Genomic DNA, 22,284 nt, shown 5'->3' with positions numbered 1-22,284 from the left:
TTAAACAACGGGACCACATTCGCTATCCTCCAATCCTCAGGGACTTCACCCGTGTCCAAAGAAGCGACAAAGATTTCCGTCAGAGGCCCAGCAATTTCACCTCTCATCTCCCTGAGCAGTCGAGGATAGATGCCATCAGGCCCTGGGGCTTTGTCAGTTTTAATGTTCCCTAAAAAACCTAACACTTCCTCTCTTGTAATGGAGATTTTCTCTAATGGGTCAACACCTCCCTCCGAGACACTCCCGGTTAACACGCCCCTCTCCTTCGTGAATACCGATGCAAAGTATTCATTTAGGATCTCCCCTATTCCCTTGGGTTCTAAGCATAATTCCCCTCCTTTGTCCCTAAGAGGTCCGATTTTCTCCCTGACAACTCTTTTGTTCCTAACGTATGAATAGAATGCCTTAGGATTCTCCTTAATCCTGCCTGCCAAGAACATCTCGTGACCTCTTTTTGCCCTTCTAACTCCCCGTTTGAGATCTTTCCTACTCTCTCTGTATTCCTCCAGAGCTCCATCTGTTTTCAGTTGCCTGGACTTAACGTACGCCTCCCTTTTCATTTTAATCAGATCCTCAATTTCCCTGGTTATCCACGGCTCTCGAATCCTACCTTTCCTATCCTTCCTTTTTACAGGCACATGCCTATCCTGCAGCCTTATCAATAGTTCCTTAAAAGACTCCCACATGCCAGACGCGGACTTACCCTCGAACATCCTCTCCCAATCAACATCCACCAATTCCTGCCTAATCCGGCTATAGTCAGCCTTCCCCCAATTTAGCACCCTGCCCGTAGGACAGCACTCATCCTTGTCCATTACTATCCTAAAGTTAACAGAGTTGTGGTCACTATTTGCCACATGTTCCCCTACCGAAACTTTGACGACCTGACCGGGCTCATTTCCCAGAACTAGGTCCAGTATAGCCCCCTCTCTAGTCGGGCTATCTACATACTGTTCCAAAGAACCTTCCAGTACGCATTTTACAAATTCCTCCCCGTCCGGACCCCCAGCTCTAAGCACTTTCCAGTCAGTGCCAGGGAAATTAAAGTCTCCCACTACAACAACCCTATGTTTTCTGCACCTATCCAGAATCTCCTGACATATCCTTTCCTCCACTTCCCGTGGGCTGTTGGGTGGTCTGTAGTACACCCCCAGCATAGTGACTGCACCCTTCCTGTTTCTGAGTTCCACCCACAGCGACTCAGTACATGACCCCTCTAAGTTGTCTACCCTCTGCACCGCGGTAATATGCTCCTTAACTAATATCGCTACTCCCCCACCTTTTTTAGCCCCTCCTCTGTCTCACCTAAAACACTTATACCCCGGAATATTCAGCTGCCAGTCCTGTCCTTCTTTTAACCAAGTTTCCGTCACTGCAACCACATCCAAATTCCACATAAGCATTAAGGCCCTAAGTTCGTCTGTTTTACCCGTTACACTCCTCGCATTGAAGCAGATGCACTCCAGACCTCCAGGCCCAGTCAGGTCCTCCTCCTCCAGAGTGCACCTCTTCTTGGCTAGCCTTGCCCCGGCCCCCAGCTCGACCCCAGCCTCAGTATTTACTGACCTCCTGTTTTGTTCCCCACCCCCCTGCCACACTAGTTTAAATCCTGCCGAAACACTCTAGCAACACTCCCAGCCAGGATATTTGCTCCCTTCCAGTTAAGGTGTAACCCATCCTTTCTGTACAGTTGCCATCCTGACTTGAAGATTTCCCAGTTATCTATGTATTTAAAACCCTCCCTCTTGCACCAGTCCTTTAGCCACGCGTTCAACTGTAGAATCTCCCTGTTCCGAGCCTCACTTGCACTAGGCACCGGGAGCAGTCCAGAGATTGCTACCCTGGAGGCCTTACTTTTTAGCCTAGCACCCAACTCCCTGAATTTCTCTCGTATGACCCTCCTGCTCTTCCTACCTACATCATTTTCACCAATGTGTATAATCACATCAGTTTGACTACCTTCCTTTTTAAATATGCTTCCTACCCTCTCGGAGACATCCAGTACCCCGGCACCAGGGAGGCAGACTACCATCCTGGATTCTCGTTCAGTCCCACAGAAGCGCCTGTCCGTGCCTCTAACCATTGCGTCCCCCACAACTATCGCTCTCCTAAACCCCTTCTTTCCCTTCCGGACCCCTGAGCCTGTCTCCGTGGAGGCGATCTGGTCCTCTTGGCTTACCCCTGGAGGGTCATCCCCCTCCACAGAATCCAAAACAAGATACCTATTTTGGAGGGGGACAACCACAGGGGATCCCTCCACAGACTGCTCACTCCCTTCCCTTCTCCCATCTGTTGCCCATCCCTTTCTTTTAGGGGAGACTGCCACTGGGGTACTTTCTGGCACATCACCCTTCTGACTATTACCCCTCCTAACTGTGACCCACGTGTCTTCCTTCCGAGACCCTGGTGTCACGACCTGACTATAACTTTTATCTATTACTCTCTCATTTTCCCTAACTAAACTGAGTTCATCGAGCCTCAGCTCCAGCTCCCTTACACGATCCTTCAGGAGATGCAGTTCCACACATCTGGCACAGATATGGACTTCCGGGAGGCAAGTTGGCTCCAGGAACTCCCACATCCCACACCGAATGCAGTATACTGGCCTCTCACTCATACCAGCCATGTCCTTTTTAGTTTTTGGGATAAAACAAAAAGGGAGTGTAACCGAAGAAAAACAAACAACTTTCCTCGCCTTCGCCGAAGCCCTGTGAGCCAAAGCCCTTATAGCTCTCACTCTGCCCCTGCTCACTCCGCTGCCCGCTAACGACACTGCCCGCTCAAAGGTGCGGCCTACTTTTAAACCCTCCAAAAGTTGGAGAGTAATGAATTGATAGGTGATAGTCAGCATGGTTTTGTGGCAGGTAGGTCGTGCCTTACTAACCTTATTGAGTTTTTTGAGAAAGTGACCAAGGAGGTGGATGGGGGCAAGGCAGTGGACGTGGTATATATGGATTTTAGTAAGGCGTTTGATAAGGTTCACCATGGTAGGCTTCTGCAGAAAATGCAGATGTATGGGATTGGGGGTGATCTAGGAAATTGGATCAGGAATTGGCTAGCGGATAGGAAACAGAGGGTGGTGGTTGATAGTAAATATTCATCATGGAGTGCGGTTACAAGTGGTGTACCTCAGGGATCTGTTTTGGGGCCACTGCTGTTTGTAATATTTATTAATGATCTGGATGAGGGTATAGTTGGGTGGATTAGCAAATTTGCTGATGACACCAAAGTCGGTGGTGTGGTAGACAGTGAGGAAGGGTGTCGTAGTTTGCAGGAAGACTTAGACAGGTTGCAAAGTTGGGCCGAGAGGTGGCGGATGGAGTTTAATGCGGAGAAGTGTGAGGTAATTCACTTTGGTAGGAATAACAGATGTGTTGAGTATAGGGCTAACGGGAGGACTTTGAATAGTGTGGAGGAGCAGAGGGATCTAGGTGTATGTGTGCATAGATCCCTGAAAGTTGGGAATCAAGTAGATAAGGTTGTTAAGAAGGCATATGGTGTCTTGGCGTTTATTGGTAGGGGGATTGAATATAGGAGTCGTAGCGTTATGTTGCAACTGTACACAACTCTGGTGCGGCCGCACTTGGAGTACTGTGTGCAGTTCTGGTCCCCACATTACAGGAAGGATGTGGAGGCTTTGGAGAGGGTGCAGAGGAGGTTTACCAGGATGTTGCCTGGTATGGAGGGGAGATCCTATGAGGAGAGGCTGAGGGATTTGGGATTGTTTTCGCTGGAAAGGCGGCGGCTAAGAGGGGATCTTATTGAAACATATAAGATGATTAGAGGTTTAGATAGGGTGGATAGTGATAGCCTTTTTCCTCTGAAGGAGAAATCCAGCACGAGGGGGCATGGCTTTAAATTGAGGGGGGGTAGTTATAGAACCGATGTCAGGGGTAGGTTCTTTACCCAGAGGGTGGTGAGGGATTGGAATGCCCTGCCAGCATCAGTAGTAAATGCGCCTAGTTTGGGGGCGTTTAAGAGATCCGTAGATAGGTTCATGGACGAAAAGAAATTGGTTTAGGTTGGAGGGTCACAGTTTTTTTTTAACTGGTCGGTGCAACATCGTGGGCCGAAGGGCCTGTTCTGCGCTGTAATGTTCTATGTTCTATGTTCTAAAAACCTTCCCAGGCTGCTGCTGGGCCTATTTCCTGTTTAGAAAAAAAACCCTGCGATTTCTTTCACTAATTTAACTGAAAAATAATTAAATATTGGCAAGCGATGAGAGGAGAATGGTTTTTTGACATAATGTTTCCCCAATATGGAGTGGTTAGAACAATGCGAGAGATTATAATTGCGAGCTCCATTGGGAACAAGTTGCCAATACAGAAACTGCCCCCGCGATGATCAATGGTGAGATGTTGCCTTGCGTACAGAGGGACTATTGGCACTGGGTAGCGTCATGGCAGCAAGGGGAGGGACACGTGCAGTAATTGGATTAGCGTGTTGCACTTACATACCAGACAGTTCAGAAAACATAACTAACCTGGTTGTACACATCAACTCAAAGCCCCGGAACCTTTTACCTTGGGTGGTTGGCTCTCACGCTGGATAGGCTGTCTGAGAATATCGACCCTGCAAGGGATTATCCTGGTGTGAGTAGTAATTGTGTATCTGATCAAATATGGTACAGCATCAGTGACAGCCGTTAGGGTAAGGAAGAGGAAAATCCAAAAGTGGAAATACTCACTAAGGACTGAGATTAGTTACTTAGATATGTCTTAGCCAATGTTCGAGAGAAGGGCACTGATGTAGGGGGGCAAATTAGGCTAATAAACACATAACCATAGATTTAGGAACACTAACATGGTACTAACTTTAGAATGAATGATCTTGGACTATGGAAACGTAAGCCAGCCAGGGCTGTTGCCTTAGAAGACAGCTCTGCATAATTAACAAATATTTCTCAGTTAAAACATGTATTTTGAATTTACAAGGTGGATGTGTTTTGCTTTTGGTTACATTTTGTGAAACTTCAGTGACAAAATACAGACAGAGCGAGGGAAGGAACAATAGATCCACTGTAGAGCAGTTATGTAATCAGCAGTGGTTGGGAACAAGATGGCTACCGATGCTAGCCTTATGAATAGGGTCATACAACTCCGACAGATAACGCAGGCGGCGAGCAGACATGAAGTATTTTTCAGGGTCGGATGAGAATCACATGGGTTGAATTCAATGGGAATCATTCTCCCATTTCACTGTTCAGTGTCCCATATTGCTGGGCAACAGAAGGGAGGTAACGTCTATAATTTAATAACAAATGAAATCCCATGAGGTCATGGTGTGTATTGTTATTGGCTTGAGTTAATGACAGGATGATTATTGATTGATTTGTATTGATGTTTATTGGATAATGCCCACTGGAAAGGTGGGCAGTATGATTTTAGGAATGTATAATTGCCCTCACAGGGGCATTGTTCTTCAGACTGATATCCGGCTGCGTGCATTCTATACCTTGAGTGCTGGCTCCTTTATATCATTCTCCCATTCCATCGTTTGTTTAAATAAAGTCACGTCTTAATAAATCAGTACACTGTATTTAATAAATACACTGTAATACACTGTAATAAATCAGTACACTGTATTTAATAAATACACTGTAATACACTGTAATAAATCAGTACACTACATTCTATGAGGCTCTGTAACAGCTTTAGCAGCGATACATATCCTCGAGAGGAAATCCCCGTCTATAGTGCCTGAATGACTATAGTCCGGTGGCTCTAAGATCCATCATTATGAAATGCTTCGAAAGGCTAGTCATGGCACAAATCAATTCCAGCCTCCCGGACTGCCTGGATCCACTACAGTTCACCGACCGCCACAACAGGTCCACAGCAGAAGCCACCTCCCTGGCCCAGCACTCAACCCTGGAACACCTAGATAACAAAGACACCTACGTGAGACTCCTATTTATTGACTACAGCTCAGATTGCAACACTGTTATTCCCACAAAACTAATCCCCAAACTCCGTGGCCTGGGCCTCGGCTCTCCCCTCTGCAACTGGATTCTCAACTTCCTAACCCACAGACCACAATCAGTAAGGATAAGCAACAACACCTCCTCCACGATCATCCTCAACACCGGTGCCCCACAAGGCTGTGTTCTCAGCCCCCGACTATACTCCTTATACACCTATGACTGTGCGGCCAAATTCCCCTCCAATTCGATTTTCAAGTTTGCTGACGACACCACCGTAGTGGGTCGGATCTCAAACAATGACGAGACAGAGTACAGGAATGAGATAGAGAATCTGGTGAACTGGTGCAGCAACAATAATCTCTCCCTCAATGTCAACAAAACGAAGGAGATTGTCATCGACTTCAGGAAGCGTAAAGGAGAACACGCCCCTGTCTACATCAACGGGGATGAATTGGAAATTATAGAATCATAGAATCCCGACAGTGCAGAATCAGTCCATTCAGCCCATCGAGCCAGCACTGACAACATTTCCACCGAGACCCTACCCTAGTAACCCCATGTAATTCTCCCTGAGACTAAGGGGCAATCCCACACAGACCTATTCCTCATAACCACAAGTATTTACCCCACAAATACCCCAACCTACACATCTTGAGACACTAAGGGGCCATTTGGCATGACCAATCCGCCTGGCCTGTACATCTTTGAACGATGGGAGGAAACCGGAGCACCCAGAGGAAACCCACACAGACACGGGGAGAATGCGCAAATTCCACACAGACAGTGACACAAGGCCTGAATTGAACCCGGGTCCCTGGCGCTGTGAGACAGCAGTGCTAACCACTGTGCCACCGTGCTGCCCCGGGTCCCTGGCACAATGATGCAGCAGTGCTAAGCACAGTGCCACCATGCTGTCCCAGATTCCTACCGCTTTGTGAGACAGCAGTGCTAACCACTGTGTCACCGTGCTGCCCCGGGTCCCTGGCACTGTGAGGGAGCAGTGCTAACCACTGTGTCACCGTGCTGCCCCGGGTCCCTGGCGCTGTGAGACAGCAGTGCTAACCACTGTGTCACCGTGCTGCCCCGGGTCCCTGGCACTGTGAGGGAGCAGTGCTAACACTGTGTCACCGTGCTGCCCCGGGTCCCTGGCACTGTGAGGGAGCAGTGCTAACCACTGTGTCACCGTGCTGCCCCGGGTCCCTGGCGCTGTGAGGGAGCAGTGCTAACCACTGTGTCACCGTGCTGCCCCGGGTCCCTGGCACTGTGAGGGAGCAGTGCTAACCCACTGTGTCACCGTGCTGCCCCGGGTCCCTGGCACTGTGAGGCAGCAGTGCTAACCACTGTGTCACCGTGCTGCCCCGGGTCCCTGGCACTGTGAGGGAGCAGTGCTAACACTGTGTCACCGTGCTGCCCCGGGTCCCTGGCACTGTGAGGGAGCAGTGCTAACCACTGTGTCACCGTGCTGCCCCGGGTCCCTGGCACTGTGAGACAGCAGTGCTAACACTGTGTCACCGTGCTGCCCCGGGTCCCTGGCACTGTGAGACAGCAGTGCTAACCACTGTGTCACCGTGCTGCCCCGGGTCCCTGGCTCTGTGAGACAGCAGTGCTAACCACTGTGTCACCGTGCCGCCCCGGGTCCCTGGCGCTGTGAGACAGCAGTGCTAACCACTGTGTCACCGTGCTGCCCTGGGTCCCTGGCGCTGTGAGACAGCAGTGCTAACCACTGTGTCACCGTGCTGCCCCGGGTCCCTGGCACTGTGATGGGAGCAGTGCTAACCACTGTGTCACCGTGCTGCCCCGGGTCCCTGGCGCTGTGAGACAGCAGTGCTAACCACTGTGTCACCGTGCTGCCCCGGGTCCCTGGCACTGTGAGGGAGCAGTGCTAACCACTGTGTCACCGTGCTGCCCCGGGTCCCTGGCTCTGTGAGGCAGCAGTGCTAACCACTGTGTCACCGTGCTGCCCCGGGTCCCTGGCTCTGTGAGACAGCAGTGCTAATCACTGTGTCACCGTGCTGCCCCGGGTCCCTGGCGCTGTGAGACAGCAGTGCTAACCACTGTGTCACCGTGCTGCCCCGGGTCCCTGGCACCGTGAGGCAGCAGTGCTAACCACTGTGTCACCGTGCTGCCCCGGGTCCCTGGCACTGTGAGGGAGCAGTGCTAACACTGTGTCACCGTGCTGCCCCGGGTCCCTGGCACTGTGAGACAGCAGTGCTAACCCACTGTGTCACCGTGCTGCCCCGGGTCCCTGGCACTGTGAGGCAGCAGTGCTAACCACTGTGTCACCGTGCTGCCCCGGGTCCCTGGCACCGTGAGGCAGCAGTGCTAACCACTGTGTCACCGTGCTGCCCCGGGTCCCTGGCACTGTGAGGGAGCAGTGCTAACACTGTGTCACCGTGCTGCCCCGGGTCCCTGGCACTGTGAGGGAGCAGTGCTAACCACTGTGTCACCGTGCTGCCCCGGGTCCCTGGCACTGTGAGGGAGCAGTGCTAACCCACTGTGTCACCGTGCAGCCCCGGGTCCCTGGCACTGTGAGGGAGCAGTGCTAACCACTGTGTCACCGTGCTGCCCCAGGTCCCTGGCTCTGTGAGACAGCAGTGCTAACCACTGTGTCACCGTGCTGCCCCAGGTCCCTGGCTCTGTGAGACAGCAGTGCTAACCACTGTGTCACCGTGCTGCCCCGGGTCCCTGGCTCTGTGAGACAGCAGTGCTAACCACTGTGTCACTGTGCTGCCCCAGGTCCCTGGCTCTGTGAGACAGCAGTGCTAACCACTGTGTCACCGTGCTGCCCCGGGTCCCTGGCACTGTGAGACAGCAGTGCTAACCACTGTGTCACCGTGCTGCCCCGGGTCCCTGGCTCTGTGAGACAGCAGTGCTAACCACTGTGTCACCGTGCCGCCCCGGGTCCCTGGCGCTGTGAGACAGCAGTGCTAACCACTGTGTCACCGTGCTGCCCTGGGTCCCTGGCGCTGTGAGACAGCAGTGCTAACCACTGTGTCACCGTGCTGCCCCGGGTCCCTGGCGCTGTGAGACAGCAGTGCTAACCACTGTGTCACCGTGCTGCCCCGGGTCCCTGGCACTGTGAGGGAGCAGTGCTAACCACTGTGTCACCGTGCTGCCCCGGGTCCCTGGCACTGTGAGGGAGCAGTGCTAACCACTGTGTCACCGTGCTGCCCCGGGTCCCTGGCACTGTGAGGGAGCAGTGCTAACCACTGTGTCACCGTGCTGCCCCGGGTCCTGGGCGCTGTGAGACAGCAGCGCTAACCACTGTGTCACCGTGCTGCCCCGGGTCCTGGGCGCTGTGAGACAGCAGTGCTAATCACTGTGTCACCGCGCTGCCCCGGGTCCCTGGCACTGTGAGGGAGCAGTGCTGACCACAAATTTTTAAACTCAATGCCCCGGCCATTGAAGGCAAGCATGCGGTACGCTTCATGACTACCTTCTCCATCATCGACTTCCGGAAGCGTAAAGGAGAACATGCTCCTGTCTACATCAATGGGACGAAGTAGAAAGGGTCGAGAACTTCAAGTTTTTAGGTGTCCAGATCACCAACAACCTGTCCTGGTCCCCCCCATGCTGACACTCTTGTTAAAAAGTCCACCAACACCTCTACTTTCACAGAAGACTAAGGAAATGTGGCATGTCAGCTACATCTCTCACCAACTTTCACAGATGCACCATAGAAAGCATTCTTTCTGGTTGTATCACAGCTTGGTATGGCTGCTGCTCTGCCCAAGACCACAAGGAACTACAAAATGTTGTGAATGAAGCCCAATCCATCATGCAAACCAACCTCCCATCCATTGACTCTGTCTACACTTCCCACTGCCTCGGAAAAGCAGCCAGCATAATTAAGCATAATCAATGCACCCCGGACATTCTCTCTTCCACCTTCTTCCATCGGGAAAAAGATACAAAAGTCTGAGGTTACGTACCAACCAACTCAAGAACAGCTAATTCCCTGCTGCTGTCAGACTTTTGAATGGACATACCTTGCATTAAGTTGATCTTTCTCTGCACCCCTAGCTATGACTGTAACACTACATTCTGCACTCTCTCGTTTCCTTCTCGATAAATGGCATACTTTATATAGTGCGCAAGAAACAATACTTTTCACTTGTTGTGGTTCAGGTCAGAAACTCCAAAGTGTTTTATGGAGCCCCCTGAATCATAAGTTTCACATCTTGAATTTGGCTGGGGTAAGCATGATACGTTTCTAGTTCAGGTACGATTCAAATGACCCACTGGGGAGCTTTCATCAAACAAAGTTTATTTAAGAATGCAGTTAACCAGTATAGTAAGAAAATTAGCAATAACAAGAAACAAAACAACCACTATAGTGTATAACCGTTAACAAAGATATATAATGCGTTCCAATCAAATGAAAACCCTGGCCATAGACGAAACCCTTTAAACAGGCACGATGCAGCAAAGTCTACTGCTCGCATGATAGTGGAAATTGAGTCCTTTGGTTGAAGTCTGCAGTTCTCTGGATTCACTCCAAACTGTTTGAAGACAAGACAGCTTCCAGAGAGACTCTGGCCCAGCCCCATCAACAGCAGCAGATTTTCACTCTTCAGGAAAACAAGAGCACCTCCAAAGAAAATTAATAATGGAGAGAGGGAAAACAGCTCCTTCCAGCCTGCTGTCCCTTTTAAAAACTAAAAACGCAATCCTGCAGCTCCGAACTGAAAATAAAAAAAACTGTCCAAAAACACGTGACCTAACCCCAGAATAAACACAAATAACCCACATTTAAACCACAGAAGTAGCAATAAAAGGACATTTCCAGTCAAGCCAACAACAATGACATCACTGAAACTGTGAGCTGCAGAAATCATGTTTAAAAAAAACCTTTCTTGGTGGTTGACTCACATCACACACTGTACACTAATACACCTGACCATAATAAATCAAATCCAAATCAAATCAAATCAAATCCAATTCAAATCAAATCCAATTCAAATCAAATCCAATTCAAATCAAAATCAAAATCAAATATATCAAATCAAATCAAACCAGTGGAGCAAGTAACCAAAATATTGTCCGCCCGTGTAGACATTGTAGTTAGGAAAGCCCCACCAATCCCTTCACTTCCTCAGAAGACTAAGGAAATTCAGCATGTGTACAACGACTCTCACCAACTATTGATGCACCATAGAAAGCATCCTATCCGGATGGTTCACAGCTTGGTCTGGGCTCCTGCTCTGCTCAAAGAACAGAAGAAACTACAAAAGGTCATGAATGTAGCCCAATCCATCACGCAAACCAGCCTTCCATCCATTGACTCTGTCTACACTTCCCGCTGCCTCGGAAAAGCAGCCAGCATAATTAAGGATCCCCACACACCCCAAGCATTCTCTCTTCTACTTTCTTCCATCCAGGCAGAAGATACTAAAGTTTGAAAACACGTACCAACAGACTCAAGAACATCTTCTTTCCGTTGTTATCAGACCTCTCAGATACTGATCTTCTCTGCACATTCTCCGTAGCTGTAACTCTGCACTTTGTTCCATGATCCTGATGTTCTTCTGCATTGTGTGATGTGGGAGCATTGCACACAAAACAATACTTTTCACTGTATCTCGGGACAAGTGACAATAAATCTAAATCAAATCTGCCTACAGGCCTGGGTTAATTCTGACATTGAAATCACCACAGATCCTCACTGCATCATCTGTTTTTAAGACTGGACAGATTGGAGTGACCCACTCAAATGGGTTACTGGTTCCAATGCTCCCAGATTCACCAGCCACTCCAGTTCTGCCACCACTTTAGGCCGGATAGCGTACTGTACCAGACGTGCCTTTTTGTATTGGTCTCCTTATCTGAGGAAGGATGTCCTTGCTATGGAGGGAATACAGTGAAGGTTTACCAGGCTGATTCCTGGGATGGCAGGTCTGTCATATGAGGAGAGACTAAATCGGTTAGGATTATATTCACTGGAGTTTAGAAAAGTGAGAGGGAATCTCATCGAAACTTATAAAATTCTAACAGGGTTAAACAGGGTAGATTCAGAAAGAATGTTCCTGATGGTGGGGGAGTCCAGAACTAGGGGTCATAGTTTGCGGATAAGGGGGTAAACCTTTTAGAACTGAGATGAGGAGAAATTTCTTCACCCAGAGGGTGGTGAATGTGTGGAATTCACTCCCACAGAAAGTAGTTGAGGCCAAAACATTGTCTGATTTCAAGAAGAAATTAGATTTCGCTCTTGGGGTTGGGGCTAAAGGGATCGAGGGATATGGGGGGAAGGGGGAATCAGGATAGCGAATTTGATGATCAGCCAGGATCAAAATGAATGGCAGAGCAGGCTCGAAGGGCTGAATGGCCTCCTCCTGCTTCTAGTTTCTATGTTTCTATATAACCCGGGCTGCCTGAATAATGCAGAGCCATTGCCATTTACTACATCGGTCTTGTGCTGCGTTTTACTACTAAAAGTGATCTTGTGTTTAAAAAGGATGGAGATGTGTGACAGTGACAGGAGTCTAACTTCATCAACTATCGCAGTGACTCCATCACGACAAATGTCACTTTCATTGTGACTGGGCTAGTTGCAGGAGAGTCATTCACGGGAATATGAATGAGTATGGAGCAGAGCCAACACTGGGAACACAATCTCCACACTCACCATGTCCACTGTATTGGCAATATCCACCATTCTCTTCACCACGGCGCTTCGACGACTCCCCAGATTCCGATACTGAAAGGAAAGCAAATGGTTGGAATGGCTCAGCCTGGATTACCCTTCTTAAACAAAGGAACAACATTGGCTATTCTCCAATCCTCTGGGACCTCCTCTGTAAGAAGTTTAACAACACCAGGTTAAAGTCCAACAGGTTTATTTGGTAGCAAAAGCCACACAAGCTTTCGAGGCTCTGAGCCCCTTCTTCAGGTGAGTGGGAATTCTGTTCACAAACAGAACTTATAAGACACAGACTCAATTTACATGAATAATGGTTGGAATGCGAATACTTACAACTAATCCAGTCTTTAAGAAACAAAACAATGGGATTAGTTGTAAGTATTCGCATTCCAACCATTATTCATGTAAATTGAGTCTGTGTCTTATAAGTTCTGTTTGTGAACAGAATTCCCACTCACCTGAAGAAGGGGCTCAGAGCCTCGAAAGCTTGTGTGGCTTTTGCTACCAAATAAACCTGTTGGACTTTAACCTGGTGTTGTTAAACTTCTTACTGTGTTTACCCCAGTCCAACGCCGGCATCTCCACATCATGACCTCCCCTGTAGCCAGTGAGGATACAAAGATTTCTCGCAAGGCCCCAGCAATTTCCTCCCTTGCCTCTCTCAGTATTCTGGGGTATATTCCATCAGGCCCTGGGGACTTGTCTACCTTGATGTTTCTCAAGAACCCCAATACCTCCTCCTTTTTGATCTCAACATGACTCAAACTATCCACGCACCCTTTCCCAGAGTCATCATCCACCAAGTCCTTCTCTTTGGTGAATACTGATGCAAAGTACTCATTTAATACCTCGCCCATTTCCTCTGGCTCCACGCATAGATTCCCTCCCCTGTCCTTGAGTGGGCCAACCCTCTCCCTGGCTCTTTATATATGGATAAAAAGCTTTGGGATTTTCCTTAATCCTGCTGCCCAATGCTTTTTCATGACCCCTTTTAGCCCTTCTTACTCCTTGCTTAAGTTTCTTTCTACTTTCCTTGTATTCCACATTTGCTTCGTGTGTTCCCAGCCTCCTACCTTTGACAAATGCTTCCTTTTTCTCTTTGACTAGGCTCACAATATCTCTCGTTATCCAAGATTCCCAAAACTTGCCGGACCTAATTTCATCCTTACAGGAATGTGCTGGTCTTGAATCCCGATCAACTTACACTTGAAAGCCTCCCACATGCCAGATGTTGATTTGCCCTCAAACATCTGCCCCCAATCTACATTCTTCAGTTCCTGCCTAATATTGTTGTAATTAGCCTTCCCCCAATTTAGCACCTTAACTTGAGGACTACACTTATCTTTATCCATCAGTACCTTAAAGCTTACTGAATTGTGGTCACTGTTCCCGAACTGCTCCCCTACTGAAGCATTGACCACTTAGCCGGGCTCATTCCCCAATACCAGGTCCAGTTGGACTATCTACATACTGTTTCAAGAAGCCCTCCTGGTTGCTCCTTACAAACTCTGTCCCATCCACGCCCCCAGCACTAAGTGAATCCCAGTCAACATAGGAGAAGTTAAAAACTCCCACCACAACAGCCCTGTTACTTTTACACCTTGCCAAAATCTGCCTACATATCTGTTCCTCTATCTCCTGCTGGCAGTTGGGCAGCCTATAGTAAACCCCCAACATTGTGACTACACCCTTCCTATTCCTGAGCTCTACCCATGTTGCCTCGCTGTATGAGCCCTCCGAGGTGTCCTCCTGCCGTACAGCTGTGATGTTCTCCTTAACCAGTAGTGCAATTCCACCACCCCTCTATCCTGCCTGAAACATCTGTATCTTGGAATGTTAAGCTGCCAATCCTGTCCTTCCCTTAACCAAGTCTCTGTAATGGCAACAACATCACAGTTCCTAGTACTAATCCAAACTCTAAGTTCATCTGCCTTACCTGTTACACTTCTCGCATTGAAACAAATGCACTTCAGTCCACCAGACCCTCTCTGATGAGCAACCCCACCCTGCCTGCTGTTTCTCTGAGTCTTTAAATTGTACCTTCAGCAGTGACAGAGAACATAGATATAATGAACAAAAAATATAATGATGTCGTGAATGTAGCCCAATCCATCACGCAAACCAGCCTCCCATCCATTGACTCTGTCTACACTTCCCCCTGCCTTGGTAAAGCAGCCAGCATGATTAAGGACCCCACACACCCCGGACATCCCGAACAACACCACATGCTAAAGCATCTCCCGCAATCCTCCGGATGATCTGGGAGTGCAGCTTGCTCTGATTTGCTGAAGTGACTGGAAATTGGACAAGTTATGGCAAGTTCCACAGCGTGGCCATGTGGAGAAGAGAGCTCAGAGATCAAAGCACAGAGTTTTCCAGGACAGGATATTCTAGCTTGTGATTATCTAACTGGAGCTAACTGGGCTCCCTGCTCCCTGTGATCACTCCAAATGGGAAATGACCTCACCCAGACATGTTGAGGAATTGAAGCAAAGTCAAGCACCATCTAAGGATACACCTCTTATAGAACATCTATATTTTATCACTTTGAGTGAAGCATTGAGTGACCTATGAACCTGGACATAGAACATAGAACATAGAACATTACAGCGCAGAACAGGCCCTTCGGCCCACGATGTTGCACCGACCAGTTAAAAAAAAAACTGTGACCCTCCAACCTAAACCAATTTCTTTTCGTCCATGAACCTATCTACGGATCTCTTAAACGCCCCCAAACTAGGCGCATTTACTACTGATGCTGGCAGGGCATTCCAATCCCTCACCACCCTCTGGGTAAAGAACCTACCCCTGACATCGGTTCTATAACTACCCCCCCTCAATTTAAAGCCATGCCCCCTCGTGCTGGATTTCTCCATCAGAGGAAAAAGGCTATCACTATCCACCCTATCTAAACCTCTAATCATCTTATATGTTTCAATAAGATCCCCTCTTAGCCACCGCCTTTCCAGCGAAAACAATCCCAAATCCCTCAGCCTCTCCTCATAGGATCTCCCCTCCATACCAGGCAACATCCTGGTAAACCTCCTCTGCACCCTCTCCAAAGCCTCCACATCCTTCCTGTAATGTGGGGACCAGAACTGCACACAGTACTCCAAGTGCGGCCGCACCAGAGTTGTGTACAGTTGCAACATAACGCTACGACCCCTAAATTCAATCCCCCTACCAATAAACGCCAAGACACCATATGCCTTCTTAACAACCTTATCTACTTGATTCCCAACTTTCAGGGATCTATGCACACATATACCTAGATCCCTCTGCTCCTCCACACTATTCAAAGTCCTCCCGTTAGCCCTATACTCAACACATCTGTTATTCCTACCAAAGTGAATTACCTCACACTTCTCCGCATTAAACTCCATCCGCCACCTCTCGGCCCAACTTTGCAACCTGTCTAAGTCTTCCTGCAAACTACGACACCCTTCCTCACTGTCTACCACACCACCGACTTTGGTGTCATCAGCAAATTTGCTAATCCACCCAACTATACCCTCATCCAGATCATTAATAAATATTACAAACAGCAGTGGCCCCAAAACAGATCCCTGAGGTACACCACTTGTAACCGCACTCCATGATGAATATTTACTATCAACCACCACCCTCTGTTTCCTATCCGCTAGCCAATTCCTGATCCAATTTCCTAGATCACCCCCAATCCCATACATCTGCATTTTCTGCAGAAGCCTACCATGGTGAACCTTATCAAACGCCTTACTAAAATCCATATATACCACGTCCACTGCCCTGCCCCCATCCACCTCCTTGGTCACTTTCTCAAAAAACTCAATAAGGTTAGTAAGGCACGACCTACCTGCCACAAAACCATGCTGACTATCACCTATCAATTCATTACTCTCCAAATAACTATAAATCCTATCCCTTATAATTTTTTCCAACATCTTGCCGACAACAGAAGTGAGACTCACCGGTCTATAATTCCCGGGGAAGTCTCTGTTCCCCTTCTTAAACAATGGGACAACATTCGCTAACCTCCAATCTTCTGGTACTATACCAGAGGCCAACGACGACCTGAAGATCAGAGCCAGAGGCTTTCCTCTGATGGACAGGTGTCAGGTCTCTCAGTGGGAGAGCATCTTGGGGATAGCGATCATAACTCTATCTCCTTTAGGCTTGCATTGGAAAAAGAGAGGATCAGGCAAGCTAGGAAAGTGTTTATATGGAGTAAGAGGAAATATGAAGACATTCGACAGCAAATTAGAGGAGTAAATTGGAAGGAGGTATTCTCGGGGAAATGTACTGAAGAGAGGTGGCAGTCTTTCAAGGAATGTCTGACTAGGGTTCTACAGGACAACGTTCCGAGCAGACAGGGAGGTGTTGGTCGGTTAAAGGAACCGTGGTGCACGAAAGCTGTGCGGGACCTAGTCGAGAAGAAAAGGAAAGCGTACAAAAGGCTCAGAGAGCTTGGCGAAGATAGGGATTTAGAAGAGTATACGGCTTGTAGGAAGGGACTAAAGAAGGAAATTAGGAGAGCCAGAAGGGGTCACGAGAAGGCCCTGGCAGGTAGGATTAAGGAGAACCCTAAGGCATTCTATAAATATGTGAAGAGTAAAAGGATGAGACGTGACGGAATAGGGCCTATAAAAGGTGAAGGCGGGAAAGTCTGTACAGAACCAGTAGAAATGGCAGAGGTGCTCAATGAGTATTTTGCCTCGGTTTTTACAGAGGAGAAGGACCTGGGTGGATGTACTGTGGGCTTGCGGTGGACTGAAAGGATTGAGTATGTGGACTTTAAGAAAGAGGTTGTGTTGGAATCTTTGAATGGCATCAAGATAGATAAGTCGCCGGGTCCGGATGGGATGTACCCCAGGTTACTGTAGGAGGCAAGGGAAGAGATTGCAGAGCCTCTGGCGATGATCTTTGCGTCGTCGATGGAGACGGGAGAGGTGCCGGAGGATTGGAGGATTGCGGATGTGGTTCCTATTTTCAAGAAAGGGAATAGGGATAGTCCAGGTAATTACCGACCGGTGAGGCTAACCTCAGTGGTTGGTAAACTGATGGAGAAGATCCTGAGGGACAGGATATATGAGCATTTAGAGAGGTTTAGTATGCTCAAGAATACTCAGCATGGCTTTGTCAAGGGCAGATCGTGCCTTACGAGCCTGGTGGAGTTCTTCGAAAATGTGACTAAACACATTGACGAAGGGAAGGCGGTAGATGTGGTTTATATGGATTTTAGCAAGGCGTTCGATAAGGTCCCCCATGCAAGGCTTCTAGAAAAAGTGAGAGGGCTTGGGATCCAAGGGGCTGCTGCCCTGTGGATCCAGAACTGGCTTGCCCAAAGGAGGCAGAAAGTGTGTACAGATGGGTCTTTTTCTAAATGGAGGTCGGTCACCAGTGGTGTGCCCCAGGGATCTGTTCTGGGACCCTTGTTGTTTGTCATTTTCATAAATGACCTGGATGAGGAAGTGGAGGGATGGGTTGGTAAGTTTGCCGACGACACGAAGGTTGATGGGGTTGTGGATAGTCTGGAGGGATGTCAGAAGCTACAGAGGGACATAGATAGGATGCAAGACTGGGCGGACAAGTGGCAGATGGACTTCAACCCAGATAAATGCGGAGTGGTCCATTTTGGTTGGTCAAATGGGATGAAGGACTACAATATAAAGGGAAAGACCCTTAGTACTGTCGAGGATCAGAAGGACCTTGGGGTCCGGGTCCATAGGACTCTAAAATCGGCCCCGCAGGTGGAGGAGGTGGTTAAGAAGGCGTATGGTGTGCTGGCCTTTATCAATCGAGGGATTGAGTTTAGGAGTCCGGGGATAATGATGCAGCTATATAAGACCCTCGTCAGACCCCACTTGGAGTACTGTGCTCAGTTCTGGTCGCCTCACTATAGGAAGGATGTGGAAAAGATTGAAAGGATGCAGAGGAGATTTACAAGGATGTTGCCTGGATTGAGTGGCATGCCTTATGAGGATAGGCTGAGGGAGCTCGGTCTTCAAAGATGTTGAGAGGCATAGATCAGGTGGACTCTCAGAGGCTTTTTCCCAGGGTGGAAATGTCTGCTACGAGAGGACACAGGTTTAAGGTGCTGGGGGGTAGGTACAGGGGAGATGTTAGGGGTAAGTTTTTCACACAGAGGGTGGTGGGCGAGTGGAATCGGCTGCCGTCAGGGGTGGTGGAGGCAAACTCAATAGGGTCTTTTAAGAGACTCCTGGATGAGTACATGGAGCTTAATAGGATGGAGGGTTACAGGTAGGTCTAGAAGGTAGGGATATGTTCGGCACAACTTGTGGGCCGAAGGGCCCGTTTGTGCTGTAGTTTTCTATGTTTCTATGGTTCTATCTTCAGGGAATGCTGACTCCAGTCTGACCTCCTCAGTCTCGCTCGACTGAAGTTGACATCATCTCACCTTCTTTGGCGTTTGTCACAATCTCAGAATCAGTTCCTCTGTCACCTGTTTCCAAAATACAATCAAGGCAGCTTCAAGTTTTTAGGCGTCCGGATCACCAGCAACCTGTCCTGGTTCCCCCCATGCTGACACTATAGTTAAGAAAGCCCACCAATGCCTCTACTTTCTCAGAAGACTAAGGAAATTTGGCATGTCTGCTACGACTCTCACCAACTTTTACAGATGCACCATAGAAAGCATTCTTTCTGGGTGTATCACAGCTTGGTATGGGCTCCTGCTCTACCCAAGACCGCAAGGAACTACAAAAAGTTGTGAATGTAGCCCAATCCATCACACAAACCAGCCTCCCATCCATTGACTCTGTCTACACTTCCCACTGCCTCGGAAAAGCAGTCAGCATAATTAAGGACCCCACGCACCCTGGACATTCTCCCTTCCACCTTCTTCCATCGGGAAAAAGATACAAAAGTCTGAGGTCACGTTCCAACCGACTCAAGAACAGCTTCTTCCCTGCTGCTGTCAGACTTTTGAATGGACTTACCTTGCATTAAGTTGATCTTTCTCTACACCCTAGCTATGACTGTAACACTACATTCTGCACTCTCTTCTTTCCTTCTCAATGAATGGTATGCTTTGTCTGTATAGCGCGCAAGAAACAATACTTTTCACTGTCTGTTAATACATGTGACAATAATAAATCAAATTAAAGACTAAAGCACTTGAAATTCGCCGGAAACCACATTGGGAAGAATCCCAAACTGAGTTATAGTTCAGAGGGCAAAGCTCCTGACTGTCGGGGTTAGAGTTCAGGGGTTAAAGCTCCTGACTTTCGGGGTTAGAGTTCAGAGGGAAAGGCTCCTGACTGTCGGGGTTAGAGTTCAGAGGGAAAAGCTCCTGACTGTCGGGGTTAGAGTTCAGAGGGAAAAGCTCCTGACTGTCGGGGTTAGAGTTCAGGGGTTAAAGCTCCTGACTGTCGGGGTTAGAGTTCAGAGGGAAAAGCTCCTGACTGTCGGGGTTAGAGTTCAGAGGGAAAAGCTCCTGACTGTCGGGGTTAGAGTTCAGGGGTTAAAGCTCCTGACTGTCGGGGTAATAGTTCAGAGGGCAAAGCTCCTGACTGTCGGGGTTATAGTTCAGAGGGAAAAGCTCCTGACTGTCGGGGTTAGAGTTCGGGGTTAAAGCTCCTGACTGTCGGGGTAATAGTTCAGAGGGAAAAGCTCCTGACTGTCGGGGTTAGAGTTCAGAGGGAAAAGCTCCTGACTGTCGGGGTTAGAGTTCAGGGGTTAAAGCTCCTGACTGTCGGGGTTAGAGTTCAGAGGGAAAAGCTCCTGATTGTCAGAGTTAGAGTTCAGAGGTTAAGGCTCCTGACTGTCGGGGTTAGAGTTCAGAGGTTAAAGCTCCTGACTGTCGGGGTTAGAGTTCAGAGGTTAAAGCTCCTGACTGTCGGGGTTAGAGTTCAGAGGGGCACCCGGTATTTTTAAGCAGACCATTCTCCTTCCTTTAATACAGAAAATGTTTAATTAATCCAACATTTCCAGTTCGGGGGGAGGTACTGGTTATATTTGCTATTTCTGAGCTGGATCCAGTGCATTATGGGATGGGGTGAACTATGGCCGCCATTCTCCCATCCCGCCCCCGCAACCTTTCTGTCGGGTCGCGGTGGGAGAATCGCGTCCCCGGGCTTGAACGGGGATTTGCCGGGAACGCATGCACATCTCCCAGAGCCCCGGAGAATAGTTGCCGTTCAGACCACACTGGAAACCGGCGAGAAGGCAGGGAAATCATTTTAATCTGTTTTAAATGTCGTTTAAATCTAATTATCGGGAACTGACCCCGCCAGGAGCACTTCATTCCCACGGGGTTTACACCAGCTCCCCACTTTCGGGGAACTACCGGGAGTCCCCGCCGGAATGAAGAGGGGGCAATCGGGGCCCCCAGGGGGTCAGGCAGCGGGGTGTAGTATCCCCTGGGCATGGGCATGCTGGCAGTGCTAGCCTGTGATCCCTGGCACTGCCCAAGGGGCACCATGGCACCGCCCAGCAGGCATCGGGCAGTTCCAAGGGAGCCGGGACTATTGTGGGCGGTCAGTGGGGGTGGAGGGTCCCACTGCCACTCTACAGACAGGATCGGTCTGAGATGGAGGGCGTGCTGGGGGTGTTGGGTGGTCTGCTGGGGGAGCCTGGCTCCCGAGGGGGGGAAGGGGGTCTGGCCCCAGTGGGTCAGTGGGGGGGGGGGGTCAGCCGGGGTCAGGGGGTGGGGAATTGCCACTGCTTGGGGGGTGTGGGCTGGACATCGGGGCATTCCGAGATAGGGGGTGGTCCCGGGCTGGCCAGCGATCGAGCCGTGGGGGTGTCGGGAGGGGCAGCGATCGAGCCGTGGGGGTGTCGGGAGGGGCAGCGATCGAGCCGTGGGGGTGTCGGGAGGGGCAGCGATCGAGCCGTGGGGGTGTCGGGAGGGGCAGCACTGTGGGGGTCCCGGGATGGCCAGCCATCGAGCTGTCCAGGAAACTGCAGGCTGACAGATCGGGGCCACTGCGCGGGCGCAGAGTTCCGGAACTGTCGAACTCCGGCGTGAATATTCCCCACTCCGCTGGGTTTTTAATGAGATTCCCGACTGGGACCACTACAGTGCACAGAGTGCGGAGATTCAGGTGAGAAGCTGACCTGACAAAACAGTCACAATCTAGAACAGTTTTCCCGCCAATTCAGCGCTTTTGGGAGAATCGCGACCATGATTTCTTGTAGTTTGTCTGCTCGATGCAGTGTTAATACCTCCTGTGTCTATTTGTGTACTAACTGATCAGGGAAAGTGCCAGGACCTCAAACAGAGCATGTCTCTGTGTTAAATATATTTTCCCCTTTATCCACTCTGTCCCATTAAGCTGTCTCCTTCCTTTTGAAGTTAATATTATCATCCCAATTATTGCAATGCTCCAAAGTTTGTGGCATGTGCCAGTTTTGAAATTCTATCCTGTGTGCAAAGCTATAACTCACTGATGTATCTCAGGAAAAGCAGGTATCTGAGTCCTGAGCAACCTCCCTATCTACTTTCCCCAGGATGAAAAGACACCTACCACATCACTGGCCACCACAAGCACCAACTCCACGTATCTCATCTCCCCCAGAACATTCCCCTTGATCTGGAAAACAGAAAATCAGAGTCAGCTTGAGGTGAAACGGTTCAAAGGTGCAGACTGGGGGAGGGGGTGGGGTCTTTTACTGAATCACTTACATGCCTTCTACTTTAGATTTTATATAGAGCTAATTTACTGTTCAACATTAAACTGTACACTGCTTCAGAAGAGAATCGCTGGAAATTATAGAAGTC

At 49.2% G+C, this 22,284-nt stretch overlaps 1 protein-coding gene across 1 annotated transcript in view; it reads right to left on the bottom strand.

Annotated features, from left to right (window-relative positions):
- Positions 1–22,284, bottom strand: part of LOC144481080 (disintegrin and metalloproteinase domain-containing protein 12-like) — a 359,843-nt gene that overhangs the window by 141,067 nt on the left and 196,492 nt on the right. The window contains exons 7-8 of the mRNA XM_078200726.1: positions 22,031–22,096; positions 12,549–12,620 (exon numbers count right to left, since the gene is read on the bottom strand). Coding sequence (XP_078056852.1) covers positions 12,549–12,620; positions 22,031–22,096 — 138 coding nt within the window. The remainder of the gene's footprint in view (positions 1–12,548; positions 12,621–22,030; positions 22,097–22,284) is intronic.

The sequence above is a fragment of the Mustelus asterias genome, chromosome 1 (genome assembly GCF_964213995.1).
Source record: "Mustelus asterias chromosome 1, sMusAst1.hap1.1, whole genome shotgun sequence".
NCBI lineage: Eukaryota > Metazoa > Chordata > Chondrichthyes > Carcharhiniformes > Triakidae > Mustelus > Mustelus asterias.
Note: the sequence above shows the minus strand (reverse complement) of the source record. Positions and strands in the feature narration are given on the sequence as shown.